The sequence below is a fragment of the Procambarus clarkii genome, chromosome 22 (genome assembly GCF_040958095.1).
Source record: "Procambarus clarkii isolate CNS0578487 chromosome 22, FALCON_Pclarkii_2.0, whole genome shotgun sequence".
In the NCBI taxonomy this organism is placed as follows: domain Eukaryota; kingdom Metazoa; phylum Arthropoda; class Malacostraca; order Decapoda; family Cambaridae; genus Procambarus; species Procambarus clarkii.
In genome coordinates this window covers 25,089,321-25,106,233 of record NC_091171.1, presented here as the reverse complement: position 1 = coordinate 25,106,233, position 16,913 = coordinate 25,089,321, and the positions used below count along the sequence as shown (strand labels likewise).

Here is a 16,913-nt window from a genome sequence, read left to right as displayed (position 1 = left end):
AACGTTTTGGCCATTGTACGAAAAAATAAAAAGTACTTTTGTCGGTTGGCGCAGTAATGGGCGAACGGCATTTGTCGTTTGGCGCAGTTCAGTGGTTAATGAAGGGGCAGGCTGGCTAGGGCCTCATGTGACCTAGGCTGGCACTTGGTGGTGGTCAGGTGTATCCTAGTGTGTTCACCTTGTCATAAAGATTGCTTGCCTCATTACCTCTAGATACCTAATACTTGATTTTAATGTGTTATCTTTCAGTGGTAGGCAAGTACCATAAGCCAATGTGTTTTAAGTGTAAGGTCCAGGTTCATGCCATTACTCTTTCCTGAATAGGACCTGACCGTACCAGTGGAGTTGTGGTTTTGGCCAAGCTATGCTTTGAACTTTGAAGAGGAGGATGAGGAGGAGGAGGAAGACAATGGTGAGAATGAAGACGAGGAAGATGATGTTGAGTTTGAGGTTGGTATTGAATTTACACTAATTTTAAGGATAAGGTTTGTTAATTTAAATAGTCGGATTTTTAAGTAACAATTGAATAGGTTGATGGCTGTATTAATGGGGGTAAATGTAAATATAAATGTTTTTAAGATTACTACAAATAATAATAATACTGTATAATAGTAATGTAATGAATGGAAGGAGGCGCCTGACTTATGAACCTGCAACTTAGAATCATGTAATCTTATGAATAACATCCTAGCAAAAATGTCTCATTCTTAACCCTTTTACGGCTAAAGGCGGGTGAGCTCACCCCCGAGGAATTGGGGCCAAAATTAGAAAGTATCTCACTCTAGGTGACTAGAAAACTGTTTCAAAGTAATGTCCACCCAGGTCAAGGTCCTCTGAAATTCTAAATAACTGCCTGGACTTTGCAAATGCTGCCATTTGTTGGCAATAGAATCAAAGGCCTCACTAAGTGGTAGTGCCAAAAATTTGGAATTATGCTTCTTTTAAATCTGTACAATTATCACATACCTATTTCTACAACTTTTTCTGCACTGGCCCCTCTGTATATTCCCAGAGCTTACTGTGCTGACACCACATGGCTACTTCCAATGTCAGGCTCATGACATTGGCTCATGACTTGTAAGCTTACCAGGAGCCAGGTTTGACATCTGGGTCTTCAAAGAAGGGAAGGGGAGGATGTTGGTATCAAAGATCAACCCACTATCAATGTGAACCTATCATAAAGTGAGAGGACTTTGGTCTGGCTTGTTAGTGAGGTTTCTGGCTGAGGTAACAAAAGAAATGAAAAAATACTTTGAAATCCTGGCCCCTCAAAGGTGAACCTAGAAGGACCCCACACGATGCACTGTCAGAGAAATATTCATCCCATAACTGGCGAGAGTTGTCTCTGCTGATAATTTTGTGGTGGTTTTATTAGGTGGGTTGTGATGTCTTCCCCACAGTTGGAGTCTGCTTCCACTCTTGGTGGCATTCCAATTTTCCTTCTGGGAGTTTTTGGTTCCTGTGGGCTGTACTAGTACTTTTTTGTGGCTTCTGCTGCTCAGATTGAAACATTGTTTTTTCGAGGTAATCATGGGATTATTCTGGCCTCATTTATGGGGCCTTGGCTATCAGTGATGGCTGCCTTGGTTTTGAGAGCAGTGAGTTCTCCTCTCATTGCTGAACTTGTTTTAATTCAGGCTCTGTCAGTTTATGCCACTGCTGAAAGCCTCTTGTTTAAGACTTAAACGTTCTCCAGGGAGAGTCCTGTGGGTGTGGGATAGTTTGTCTTTGTTAGTGGCTGTTTCGGCTCTGTTGAGGCGGAGGGTGTGTCAACGACTGTGGCTTCTGGCATTCTTCTGGAGTCGGGGACCTTCCCTTGTTCCTTGTCATTTTGCTCTTGGGATAGTTCCAGATTTTAAGAGTTAGTTTTGAAGCATTTGCATTGCCCTTGGTTTGGTGTCTAGTTCTTTGAGTGTGGTCTTGTACTTTTGTGTGGGGATGCCTCTGTTGCCACCTACCCAGTTCCAGCTTTGCCTTCTCTGGAGTCTCTGGGATGGGCTGTATGCACTTTAGGGGTTTCTTGTCCATCTTTTATTCTGCAGGCTTCAGCAGGTGGACCTAATGGATAACTTCTGGTGCATATTGTGGGTGGGTATCAAATGCTATCAAATGCCACTGGCTTGGCATTTGATTTGCAGTCTGGTTTCCTCTCTTGCCTGAATCCCAACTCTCTCTTACTTGTTACTTGTACTTGCTTAAGTTAAACTGCATTAGCCACTTTCTGAACCATTCTTTCATTTTGTACAGGTCATCCTATGGTTTCTTTTAGTTATTCACCATATTATCCTCATAATTTTTGCATCATCTGTACTTGGATTGGCTTTAATACCAACTCCTTCCACTGATAATTTCCCACCACTCTTGGGTGTCTCTTCTTACTCTTGCTACTTGAAATACTGAAACACCTTGGCTGTCAGTCTCTCATCTCACTGTGACTGTTTTCTGTAACAATAGTTATCTTGAAGTTATCTTCAGATGATTTCAGGGCTTAGCGTCCCTGCGGCCCAGTCCTCAACCAGGCCTCCTTTTTGCTACACATCCCCAGGAAGCAGCCCATAGCAGCTGTTTAACTCCCAGATACCTATTTACTGCTAGGTAACAGGGACATCATGGTGAGAGAAACGGCCCATTTGTTTCCGCCTCCACCGGGAATCGAACCCGGAACCTCAGGACTACAAATCTGAAGTGCTGTCCACTCAGCTGTCATGACCCCTAGTTTTTAGTTTGTGTGGTACTTTAAACATTGAAACACCTTGTTATTCATGCCTATTTCTCCATTTGTTGCACTCTTCTCCTGTGGGGTATTGTGCCAATAGCTTTTTCTGACATTCCAAAAATACAGTATACACACTACCCGCCCTTATTTGTTCTGATCTCAGCTACCCAGTCATAGATGGTAGTGTTGGCCATTTCTGAATCCATGCTGGTGTTGTTATGAAAGCCCTTCTCTCCAAATGTTCTTCAAGACTCTTTCTTATGGATTTCTATAATTTAATTAGATATGTTCTTGATTCTCAATTGGGAATTCTGGGTTCGAATTCCGGTTGGGGCAGAAATTAGGCATGATTCCTATCGCCTAATGCCTCAATTCACCTAGCAGTAAATAGGTACCTGGAAGTTAGTTAACTGTTGTGGCATTGCATCCTGGGGAGGGTCAGTAGTTTGACCTTTGGGGGGAGGGGAGGGTCTCAATATCAGCCTAACATATACTGTACAAGTACTGTACATTAGCTGCTTCTCACTTGAAACAATGAATTACAGTATGGTTTTTCCCATCAATTTGCATGATATGCAAGTACTGTAAGGGGACTCTGGCTTGTAGTTTAGTGCATCCTTTTTGTTTTCCACATATTATTTTGGTGCTACATTGATGGTCTTTGAAAACTCTGGTAGTTCTCCTATTTGTAATAACTTGTTACACTTATTATCATAGTAAGAGGTCAACATAAGACTTCCACCTTTCTTAATATCCATGACAAGATCCTGTATTGTCCCACCACCTTAGCTGTAGCCAGCTGCAGTAAGTGCCTTCATACTTCATCTCTAGTTATACCACTGTCATCCAGTGCTACTTAGTTTAACACCATCCTACTCTGCTCTAAAACTTTTCTTTCCTCTTTTGTGAAGACATGTAATATTCTGAAGTTTCTCTCTCACTTCTGTTGTTCTCAGTGAATGACTCCACTTCTGTCCTCAGTTTTACCGTCTGTTCCTTAACTGTAATTTTTTCTCCTAGTGTGGTGAGAAGTAAATTTGGTTTGGTCTTTGCTTTATATGCAATGTCAATTTCTATTTGCATTTTTCATTTCCTTCTCACTCTGAGGTACTCATCCGTGACCCTCTTTTTATCTCTGTTATTCTTTTGTTCTTGTAGTTTTCTATGCTCTCATGCTTATGAAGTTTCCTTCCGCCATCCCTGAATTAATTTTGAGTTAGTCCTATGCCTTTCACTATCCTCCCTTTATACAGGAAGGAATTTGTCATCTGCTTTCTAGCATTTTTTGTGGGTCCCTCTCTCTTCAGTTTTATTTATTATAGTTGCTCATTTCATTTTACTGTTTCTATTTTATATGTCATTCAATCTTCTAGCTCCTGGTCTTTTTCCTAAACAGTGCATCTTCACTTCCACAAGACACTCGTATATATAGAGAGATTGCTCATTCCCAAGGGGACTTTGAAGTTGACTTCAATTATGTTTGAACTCAGTCAAAGCGAACATGAGATCAAGTCTGGCTGGTTCAGCATTACCTCTCGTTCTCGTAGCCCATTGACATGTTGGCATCAAATGGTTTTCATTGCTGCTTGGTAGCACTGTTCAATCATCTGGTTTTCGGTTTGTCTGCCTTTGAGCATCTATATATGGGGTGTTGTGTATAATTTTCATATATCTTCTGGGTATCCATCTGGCTTTGTTTTTGTTGGGGCTGTTGTTTTCTTTGTAATTGGCTTGTGTCCCAAGATCTTGGGATGGTATTCTATAGTAAACTGTCACCAGAGGACCATGGAAAAGGCATAGTAAATGGAGCCTATGCTAATCTGGCCAATTTCAGAATTGCACTTAAATTCATGCATGGAGAAATGTTAACAAAATAAAATGCTGTCCTCAACTTTTGTGGGACCTAAACTAGAATATGCAGTAGGTATGTGGTGTCTATATCAAAAAAGGGTACATTAATAAACTATAAAAGGTGCAGAGACATGCTACTAAATGGTTTCCAGACTTTAAACCTTAAAGATGTGAGGAGAGCTACCTACTATGTGGTGATTCCGAGGATCAACATCCCTGTGGCTCGGTCTTGACCAGGCCTCTTGATTGGTGGTCTGGTCAAACAGGCTGTTGGATCTTGCAGCCTGACATATGAATCACAGCCTGGTTGATCAGGTATCCTTTGGAGGTGTTTATCAAGTTCTTTCTTGAATACCATGAGAGACTGGCCAGTTATGCCCCTTTTATATAGAGGGAGTGTTGAAAAAGTCTTGAGTCTTTGATGGTGATAGTTCTCTCTCTGCATACCTGCTGCACCTCTGCATTTTAATGGGGCTATTTTACACATCCTGCCATGCCTACTGGTATTGTGTGATGCTATTTGTGTGTGCAAATTTGGACCCTGTCCTTCTAATATTTTCCGTTTGTAAATTAATGCATCTTTCTTGCCTGCTCTCCAGATAATACAAATTTAAAACTTTTAATTGGTCACAATTATTTAGAGGTTTTATGGAGCAGATTTTAGCAGTAAAGGATCTTTGCACACTATTCAGATCAGTAGCTCCTCCAGCTTTGAATGGGGCTTTTAGTGTGCAGTAGTATTCCACCCTAGAGTGCTAGTATCTTGAAAGTATCATCATTGGTATGGCATTCCTTGTTTGAAAGTTTCTTATTATCCAACCTGTCATTTTTCTTGCAGTCATGACAGGTACTTTATTATGTTCTTTAAAAGGTAAGGTCTTCAAACATGATTACTCTTAGATCCTTTACATTGCTTTTTCATTTTACAGCGTGATTTGATTGCATTTTGTTTACGGTTTCCATTTTTGTATTTTAATTTTTTCTATAGCACAGGAGCTGAATCTTATCTTCATTAAACATATTATTATATGACCCATTGAAAGACCTGATTAACATCAGATTGGAGGTTTGTTGTATCCTCAATATTGTCTACTCGCATAAAAACCCTAGTGTCATTTGCAAGTGATGATCTAGTAGTATAGTTTGCATCCTTGTCTGTGTCTGACATAAGGATGAGAAAAAGTACCAGAGTATGGTACCTTCGGGGACTGAGCTTTCACGGTGGATGATCTGGATTTTACTGTGTTGACAATTACACTCTGGGTTCTGTTCATTACGACGTTAAAAGAGCCATCTCTCTACTTTGCCAGGAGAGTACTGTAATTCTTTTTGAGCACATTTTGTGAGCAATAACACCATGGCCACATTTATTGAAATCTTTAGCAAAGTCTATGTATGTATGTTTCATCTGCTTTTTACTCGTCATCCATGGCACCTAAGGCCAAGTGAGAGTGATGTAGCAATTGTGAGAGCCAAGAGCACCCTGTTCTTAACCCATGTTGTCCAAGGTTATGTAGATGTTGTGATTTCATGTGATCTGCAATCTTAAACATAATCTTAATTCTTAGCACACTTTCAAAGACTTTTATGATGTGTGAAGTTAGAGCTATTGGTCTATACATTTTTGCATCTGCTTTACTACTTTGTGAAATGGCATTATCTCCGCTGTTTTAAGTATGTTGGAAATGACAATAGTATCTAGGCTCTGTCTCCAAAAGATGTCTGTGATAGTGGTGTTTTGCACTTCTTGATGAATTTAGAATTCCAGGAGTTTGGACCTGGTGCAGAGTGCATGCTGTCTATGGTTACTTCAAAGTCCAGTGGGGTTAGGGTGACATCTGATATATGGTACGATGTTGGTGTCACATTCATGAAGAATTCATTTGGATCATTAAAATTTAATGTGTTCAGGTGTTCACTGAAAACAGAACCGTATTGAAGCCTCAGAATTTCACTCATTTCTTTGTTATCTGTGGAAGTTCCATCACCTTTGCACAAGTACTACAATGCTGAATGTAGATTTTGTTCTAGTTTTTGCAAAGAAGGAAAAAAGTATTTTGGATTCCTCTCTCATTCACTTATGTTCTTTTGCTCTCTGCCTTTACTGGATTTTGTATTCTTGCAGCTTGAGCTTGATCATTTCTATTTCTTTGGAGGTTTTAAAATTGTTTAAAATTAATGGAGAAGAAAGAGGTGACATGATTACTACATCAGTTTTATCAAATTGTTATAATTATGTATAAGGAATTTTTTTTAAATAGCAACATTGAGTTCATGAATAACAATATTCAAGCTAAGAAAACAAAATGTGAAAAATGTACTTAACTCTTTTGAAGAGTTGTAAATAGGATAATATAAATAAGACCATTGGAAATTTCAAAATGTCATATAACCAAGAGTAGGGAAGCCAGTACACTCTCACTTTAATCCTTATCTTCTCACCAGGTACTATAGGTCAGGTAGTAGGCATGTTAAGATTGTCCCAGCTTGCAGGTTTGTCACTTGTAGATGAAAATGTCCCTTAATTCTGCTGTCTCAGAGTACTGCAGAATAGTTGTTCTAATCATTATGATCAGTTCACAAGCAACAGTCTTGTAAGCAATGATCATTTTGTGTACCTGTATCTGCAAGCAATTACTCCGTGGGGTGAAGAACTCTCCTCTTGTCAGAACCACCACCTGTGACAGTCATGCTATCATAAATCAAAAGTACAGTACATTTTACATTTGGCGAATGTAAAATAATACAGTATTTAATTTTTACTGTCATTCCAATGGAGTAGTGGTAAATCACTCGCCCGGCACTTCGCAAGCACTTTGGCCTGGGTTTGAATCCTGGTCGGGAAGGATTGACCGGGTGCCAATCCTTAACTGTAGCCTCTGTTCACCCAGCAGTGAATGGATACCTGGTTGTTAAACGATTTGGTGAGTTGTATTCCAGCGAAAAAAATAGGATTAAGGACCTGCCAGAACGCTATGCGTGCTAGTGGCTTTACAAGAATGTAAGATCTCTTGTATATATAAATTAAAAAAAAAACATGAGCCTTGCAATTCACATCATGCACAGTGTGTGTGTGTAATTACCTAAGTGTAGTTACAGGATGAGAGCTACGCTCATGGTGTCCCGTCTTCCCAGTACTCTGTCTTATAATGCTTTGAAACTACTGACGGTTTTGGGCTCCAACACCTTCTTGTTCTAACCGTCTACTACACTGTTAGCTTTTTTCTTGCAAAAGAAAACACAAAAAACACACTTTTCTTGCAAAAGAAAACTTTCTAATGTTTTTTCAGCACCTTTGTTTCCTTAGCTTGCATCGGTGTCCTCTTGTTCGTGAAGTTGCTGGTTTCAAGAATTCCTCTTAGTCAGTTTGGTTGATTCCTGTTAGTATTTTGTAAGTGGTGATCATATCGCCTTTTTCTTCCATCTTCTAGTTTTGACATATTTAACGACTCTATCCTCACCTTGTAACTCTTTGTTTTTCCCAAGGGGACTCTGAGTCCCGGAAGTAATTTTTTGGTATGCTTTTCCAGTTTCTTTATGTGCTTCTTGAGATTTGGGCACCATACAACTGCTGCATATTCCAATTTTGGTCTCACAAATGTCATGAACAGTTTTAGTATTTCACCATCCATATAATTATCACCATCCATATAAAGGGAGCCGGTCGGCCGAGCGAGGGAGCCGGTCGGCCGAGCGGACAGCACGCTGGACTTGTGATCCTGTGGTCCTGGGTTCGATCCCAGGCGCCGGCGAGAAACAATGGGCAGAGTTTCTTTCACCCTATGCCCCTGTTACCTAGCAGTAAAATAGGTACCTGGGTGTTAGTCAGCTGTCACGGGCTGCTTCCTGGGGGTGGAGGCCTGGTCGAGGACCGGGCCGCGGGGACACTAAAGCCCCGAAATCATCTCAAGATAACCTCAAGATAATTAAAAACAAGTCTGAAGTTGGAAAGCAACGCATACGCTCCTCTCACAATGTTCTTTGTGTTCTTCTGGCGACAGCTTACTATTCAAACCACCCCAAGGTCTCGGTTCTTTATTAGAGTTCTGTAATTCCTTTCCACATAATTTGTAAGTTGTATGTGGTCTATTTTCTCCGATTCCACATTCCATAACATGGCATTTATTCACATTGAATTCCATTTGCCATTTGAAGCTCCAAGCCCCTATTTTTGCTAAACCAATTTGAAGGGCATTACAATAGTCTGCATCTCCTATCTTCCCCAATATCTTAGCATCATCCATAAACATGTTCATATAATTCTGTATTCTTTGCCAAAATCAATTACTGTACCTAATCTTTGTATTCACAGCCTGAAGAACAGTTGAACATTCTTACTGCATATTTACGCTCTACCTACTGCTACTGTATATGGTGCTGCGCCGTATATGACGATGAACGAGACCTTAAGCAAAATTGCCCTGGACCTACAAGAGCAGATCATGATGATGATGATTAGTGCCTATGTATTAATAATTATAAATAACTACTGCATAAATGAGATGTCAAGTGTTGATACCAGAATAAATAAATGTTTTTCAATGTAAGTTGTAGGTTTTTTATGTAATTTTGATGTATGATATGTATATTGTCAATAAATTATGCAATGAATGGGCACTTTTTGAGATCACTCCAAAACTTGTGAAATATGTACAGTACTAGTATTTCTAAATATACATTCAATGAAAATCAGACTTTTCTGTTTTGTAATGAGGCAGGGTGTGGGATCCTATGGCATTCTGTTGCAGGATGTACAGTATAATAACAAACTGTGTTATTGGAGAGTATGATTGAGGCCTTTGTCAAATGTGTAACATGTGGGAAAAGAAAATATGGATTACACTATAAAAATTGCTTTACTGAGATTTTTCTCACTTTGCACGAAAGTTATAGTTACATGATGAGAGCTACGCTCGTGGGACTCTATCACACTGTTTTTGATTCTTCTATTTTGATATTTTCCTCTTCCTTTCATCTCATATTTTTCCAAGTTTGTACACATATTTGCCATAGTCCAAAATTTGCAAAATGCAGCTAATTTTGACTCCTTATACAACCTGAGTATACCATAATGCCCATCTCCACACAGTAACACATACTGAAACATTCATTGAACTCTATAACTTACATGAGTCATTATCATCCAGCTCTATAGTTTAAATAAAAATTCCACAGCTATGTTGTAAAAAATACTATTGGATTCTTACAGTAAACATTTTAATACCAGTACTGTATAACCATAATATAAGAATAAAGGTAACTGCAGAAGGCCTATTGGCTCATACGAGGCAGCTCCTATTTATAACCACCCAATCTCATTAATATAAATGTCTAACCTATACTTGAAACAATGAAGAGAGCCTACTTCTATTATGTTACGTGGTAATTGGTTCCGCAAATCAATCCTGTTACCAAACCAGTATTTACTCTGGTCTTTCCTAAATCTAAACATATCCAATTTATACCCATTGTTTCGTGTTCTGTCTTGTGTTGATACTTTTAATACCCTGTTAATATCCCCCTTGGTTGTGTCCATTCATCCACTTGTACACCTCTTATCATGTCACCGTAATTCTGCTCATCATTTCATATTTATATACAAGTGAATTGGACTCGCAGGCTCGTCATGAAGCTTGCCAACTTTTGTATATCACTTGTCAGTGGATGATCAGGAGCCTGTTAATATTAGAGTACAGTACTTCTTCCCCTTCTGATTACCCAGTATTGGGGTTAGCCTCCAACTTTGAACAGTGTCAGTCATTCTCTTATAGTAAAGATTATTTTTTTCATGAAAGCGCACTGTGATGGTGAATGTAACAATGTATGATTTCTTATTTCATGATACTAACTTCCAATTACTGTATTAGTAGTCATAACAGTTTTTTTTTTCTTTTCAATGACATTTTACATATTGATATTCTTTCCTCTCCCTTTCATCTCATATTTTTCCAAGTTTGTACACATATTTGCCATCGTCCATTCTCCATACTTCGTTTTCTAATGTGTCATCATTTACTAGGTATACTGTATTGGTTGTGGTGCATATTGTATGCCACATGCTGCACACTTCTCTTGACATTAATGTTTACATGTTTTATCCTGTTATATTGTATTTCAAATGTGGATTATCTGGTCACACACTATTGATACTAAACAAAAGTTAATAGATTACAGGTATAGTACCATATTACAAAACAATTTTGTATGTACCGTCGTGCATATGGCATGTGGGTGCAAGAGTGTATTATATTAAAATCAACATAAATGCAAATACAGTATAACTTTGAAGATGTATTTTAGATGTCATCTCTAAAACTGATAAATTATTTGAATTATTGCTAGTTTTGATTTCATTATCTTTCACTTGAGATTCTATTTTAACTTTGTTGTAGTAGACTGTGCAAATAACTTTGGTAAAATTTACAAGCACAGTCTAACATTGGATAGAAAACAGAGCAGTTTAAAGCTGTATATCTTACATTTGCATAAATTCTCCACTAATCAGTATTTTGCTATACATAAATTAAACATTTATACGGTACCTATATTGAATAGCATACAATAAAAATATCAGGAAATTGTGTACAAATCTGCAAGAATTTAAACTCTATATACAATCCCTTGAATGACCTATTTTCTACTGAATAAACAGGTAAAGCTAACAAGGTGTTTAATTTCTTCTAGAGGTGTACTGATACCAATATTTTTACAGAAAAAAAAATTAATGTAATGTATCAATGAGAAAATCAGTAGGAGCCATGAGGAGGATACAGACCTATGCTCTGGGTACTCTCAAGCAAATGCCTTATACCACTACACGTGAAAAGCAATGCAACCTGTTTGAGTCCCAGATTGCATTGCTTTTATCATGTCATGGTAGAGTGGTCTAAGGTGTTTGCTCGGGAGTACCCAGAGCATAGGGTCTAATCCTAATCATGGCTCCTATTAATTTTCTCAATATATTTACTATTACTGATACTGCCTTATTACCTGATTTTGATTCTTATATTCTTTAATTAAAAAGACCGATACCAATACAGTACAGTACTGTACTTAAAATTTCTGTAAGACAAATTGTGTACCACAATACCGTGGATAATAACATTTCATTCATTTCATTATCCACGGTATTGTGATTGACAATTTATGACTGGTGTGGATCACCTAACTCTCCTGTGCTTGAAGGGAAAGGCTTAAAGTTCATGATTGGTCAGTAGTTAGTTGCCTCTGGAGTCCTTCTGTATTGTGGCTAGCTCAGTAGCTCAGTAAATAGAGCAACCGTCTCCTGTGCTGGGGGTCGGGTGTTTGAGGATTCTAGTTCCCGGATGAGTTAAAAATTTCAAGATGTTAAAACTTAAGATATAATGTTTCTTGTGATTTCAGTCAGGATTGGTAAACAATGACATAAGAGTAGTAAACTGGCATTTCAGTAATTATAATAGTACATATATCGCTGCAACTATTCATGCAAATTCGATTCAAGGAAGCAATGTTAAATAGACTCTCCAGCACTGATTATTAACTCAAAATATTCTATTACAATTTTGCATAACTACCCAGTCTTGGAGGTGTTTGGGCCAAGATACCTTACATTCCTTAACATGTTAAATTTTAAACTTTGAATAGAACATTGAGCGTGTTGTAGGAGAATTGGATACCTCTTTGCACAATATACAATCTGCTGCAACACATTTAAGGTACCCTACTTATAACTTAAGCTGAGATGTGAGTCCAGAGCTGAAATTCAACCCATGGAAGAGCAATTACCCGAACATGAAGCAGGAGGGTATAGGGATGGGTTATGTGAAGCTTTAATAATTGCCTAATTGTGCTTGTTTAGGATGAGCTCTTTGGTCCCACCTCTCAGCCTTCAGTTAAATTTTCTGTCCTTGTCTGTTCAGTAAATGTTGTATATGAGGATAATATTTTAAATTTCTTCTCATTCAGGTGGCCTCAGTTTTAATTCTATGTTTTTTATTGTAAGTCATAGAACTTGGCTGTTCCTACAATGACTATTAATATGCTGCCCTTACACTCACCATACATCAGCTGCTTCTGCACTCGCCATATACTAACTGCCTTTACACTCACCATTCATAAGCTGCCTTTACACTCACCATTCATAAGCTGCCTTTACACTCACCATTCATAAGCTGCTCCTACAATCACCATACACAAGCTGCCCCTACACTCTATGCACCAGTTACCCCCATACACCAGCAGCTTCTATATTCACCACGCACCAGTTGCTCCTTCACTCTCCATACACCAGCAGCTTCTATATTCACCACGCACCAGCTGTGCCCCCCCCTACAATCAATATACACAAGCTGCTCCTATATTCACCACGCACCAGCTGTGCCCCCCCCCTACAATCAATATACACAAGCTGCTCCTATATTCACCACGCACCAGCTGTGCCCCCCCCCTACAATCAATATACACAAGCTGCTCCTATATTCACCACGCACCAGCTGTGCCTCCCCTACAATCACTATACACAAGCTGCCCCTAAACTCTCCATATACCAGCTGCCCCCTACAATTAGCATAATTCAGTAATGAGAATAGTAATGTTAACAATGATTTAATATATAAAGTTAAAGCAAGGTATACTGACTTTGTGTAAACCAATTATACAGTGAGGCCTGTTGTGAAGCAAGATTGTCTCTTTCAGCATAAATTAAGTTAATTTGTTATAATTCCCATATCATGGCGCCTAATTTTGATAATTACTGTACATATAATTACAGTTGTCGGGAGCAGAAAAGTGTACTTTTTGCTTGCATCGAGGACCTCCCTTCAGTCTTCCGACCTTACCCAGGATGCAACCCAAAACAGATGCGTAACTACCAGGGGTACCTGTTTACTGCTAGGTGAAAGGGCATCAGGCAAAAGAAAATATGCAGAACCATTTCTGTCTCGCCCTGGAACCGAACCAGGATTCCTGATTACGAGTCGAGAACGTATAAATTGATGTACTATAGGTTTACATCGGGGCTTGTGAGCCATGGTTGTCAGCCCATCTTCATAAACAATGGCTAATTGCTCGTTAACCCAATCACTAAATTCGATTTTTTTTAAATCACATGGACACACTCATGACTCACAAATGATTACCTTTGAGCGCTGCATAAACAGTGATTGTTGCCGCCGGAGGCAGCTAGTTAATTGTGCACCCCATACTCCTCCTGTGAGCAGTAGCGCAAAAAAGGTCGTTATCGGACCTCGACGGCGATTATTACATTAATAATTTCAACTATCTTTCACACCTTATAATTATAATGTCAGCTAGTTACAGAGAATGTTCTATTTCAATAACTATATATTTACAGTTAATCATTATACATTAATGGCAGGTTTTATCACATACATAATTGTTAGAGCTATGGAGATATTACAGTCATGGAGGAGCTGCTGTTTGTTATTAGTCTTCACAATACACTACTTCTTATTCTCATATGTTATTTATCTACTGGAAGCAAAATATGGATATAGTGCAAGGATTTCAGGATTTTTATCCATAGTAATAAGATGGTTTGCCGTTTCATACAACGTGAGTTTAGATTTATCTCTAAATTGGCTCAATTTTATTACACTTCAAGATATAATGCTCGAATATGTCCAAGTACTGCTATCAATTCAGCTTCCATTGTGGATGCCCAATTACTAATGCTTATATTTCTTTGAATTGTACTTCCATCGGGCTGATGAGCAATAAAAGCACTTCCTGCCCTCCCTTTAGCTGTATTGAGTGATCCGTCAATGTATATGGTCTCTGCGATGTTTTTAATTTGTATATTGGGAATGTGTTCTAGAGAGATTAATTTAGCAGCAAGCTGAGCATGAGGGTTGTTTGTGATTAGTTTCTTGGTGGGGTATGCAGGGGCCAGGATGTCAAAAGGTACTACCTGCCAGGGTGGAAGGAAGTGCTGTACCCTTTCATCTGTACATACATCATGCAGTCCCATCATTTGAATATGAGTGGCTGTTCATTGAATCCATTTAGACTCGCTGGTTCCATTACGTATGTAATCTAACAGTTCAACTGACACAATGTTGCTTTTATTATCACGCAGAAGCTTTAGTCCCACCATAAGATTTATTTCAAATATTCTATCTTGAATGCTAGGCATATTTAGTTCTTTCCGTATATTGAGAACTTTGGTGGTTATAGGACAGCCAAGTACAATTCTGAGGGCTTCATTTTGCATTTTTCCAGTCTATCAATACTTTTGCGGGATTAAAGCTGGTACATGATAGTCTATCAGAGACCTTATATATGTTAAGTACATCATCTTTACTATTCTAATATTAACACCGTGTTTAGGGCTGTACCGCACTACAGTTCTGAGAGCCTTGAGTCTGTCTCTACATTGTTGATGTAACTTTATATGCTTTACCCGTTTGCCTAGAAATTTATTAAGTTCTTTTAGTTTAGCATCATCATAGTACTGGTTCTGTCTGACCTGCTTCCCGGTACATCTTTTCGTTTGATGTGACTCACTATTTTTTATGGCCTCATACAGCCCGTCCTCCAAACATAGACCCAAAAGTGATTCCATGCACCCACCAAACCCCCTGTTTATGAACGAAAAACAGTTTACGCACAACCCGTCCTCGACTCAAGTCCATTACATCCAGCGGTCGACCCCCACAGACGCATCCATAAATTTGTACATGCTGTTCATTCAAAACGGGAATTTTCGCAAATATAAATTAATATTGTAATATATTAGCATATCGTGCATATATAGGCAAAGGTTAGGTATTTAGGTTCTGTTGGCGATTATTTTTATTTGTAGTACGTGGATGAAGCATTTCAACCCGTCCTCGACTCAAGTCCATTACATTCAGCAGTCAACCCCACAGACGCATTCATAAATTTTAACATGCTGTTCATTCAAAACGGGAATTTTCTCAAGTATAAATTAATATTATAATATATTAGCATATTGTGCATATATAGGCATAGGATAGGTTAGGTCAGGTGTTTAGGTTCTGTTGGCGATTATTTGTATTTGTAGTACGTGGGTGAAGCATTGTTGTGATTCGAACAAAATTCGTCAGTGAAGCACTTGTTCCGGATATGTTCGAACGTCAGCAGTTGTGAGTCGTGTGTAAACCGCTTTTCATTCATAAACAGGGGGTTTGGCGGGTGCATGGAATCACTTTTGGATCTTTGTTTGGAGGACGGGCTAAGCATTTCAGCCCGTCCTCCAAACAAAGATCCAAAAGTGATTCCATGCACCCGCCAAACCCCCTGTTTATGAATGAAAAGCGGTTTACACACGACTCACAACTGCTGACGTTCGAACATATCCGGAACAAGTGCTTCACTGACGAATTTTGTTCGAATCACAACGCTGTAAATGCTTCACCCACGTACTACAAATACAAATAATCGCCAACAGAACCTAAACACCTAACCTAACCTATCCTATGCCTATATATGCACAATATGCTAATATATTATAATATTAATTTATACTTGAGAAAATTCCCGTTTTGAATGAACAGCAAGTTAAAATTTATGAATGCGTCTGTGGGGTTGACCGCTGGATGTAATGGACTTGAGTCGAGGACGGGTTGGAGCATTTACAGCGTTGTTGTTCGAACAAAATTCGTCAGTGAAGCTCTTCTTCCGGAAGTGTTCGAACGAAATCAGTTGAAAGTCGTGTGTAAACCGTTTTTCATTCATAAACAGGGTGTTTGACGGGTGCATGGACAACCCGTCCTCGACTCAAGTCCATTACATTCAGCGGTCGACCCCACAGACGCATTCATAAATTTTAACATGCTGTTCATTCAAAACGAGAATTTTCTCAAGTATAAATTAATATTATAATATATTAACATATTGTGTATATATAGGCATAGGATAGGTTAGGTTAGGTGTTTAGGTTCTGTTGGCGATTATTTGTATTTGTAGTACGTGAGTGAAGCATTTATAGCGTTGTGATTCGAACAAAATTCGTCAGTGAAGCACTTGTTCCGGATATGTTCGAACGGCAGCAGTTGTGAGTCGTGTGTAAACCGCTTTTCATTCATAAACAGGGGGTTTGGCGGGTGCATGGAATCACTTTTGGATCTTCGTTTGGAGGACGGGCTGGCATGGAATCACTTTTAGATCTTTGTTTGGAGGATGGACTGGTTAATGAATGAAAAACGGTTTACACACGACTCTCAACTGATTTCGTTCGAACACTTCCGGAACAAGAGTGTAACGTACGATTATGTTATGTTGTTGGGTAGATTAGATACACAGTGTTTAGTGAGTTTCATATTTATTTAGTAGTCCTGGATACAGCAGCGTCGTAGACGTTGAGACGGAGCTTGGAGTAGAG

At 38.8% G+C, this 16,913-nt stretch overlaps 1 protein-coding gene across 2 annotated transcripts in view; it reads left to right on the top strand.

The window, feature by feature from the left end:
- LOC123758058 (G patch domain-containing protein 11) overlaps window positions 1–11,229 on the top strand; it is a 31,116-nt gene extending 19,887 nt beyond the window's left edge. For both annotated transcript variants that reach the window (XM_045742253.2, XM_045742246.2), the window contains exons 5-6: window positions 325–450; window positions 8,880–11,229. In XM_045742253.2, the coding sequence (XP_045598209.1) occupies window positions 325–450; window positions 8,880–9,026 (273 nt within the window). In that variant the 3' untranslated portion in view covers window positions 9,027–11,229. The remainder of the gene's footprint in view (window positions 1–324; window positions 451–8,879) is intronic.
- Window positions 11,230–16,913: the final 5,684 nt, after the last annotated feature.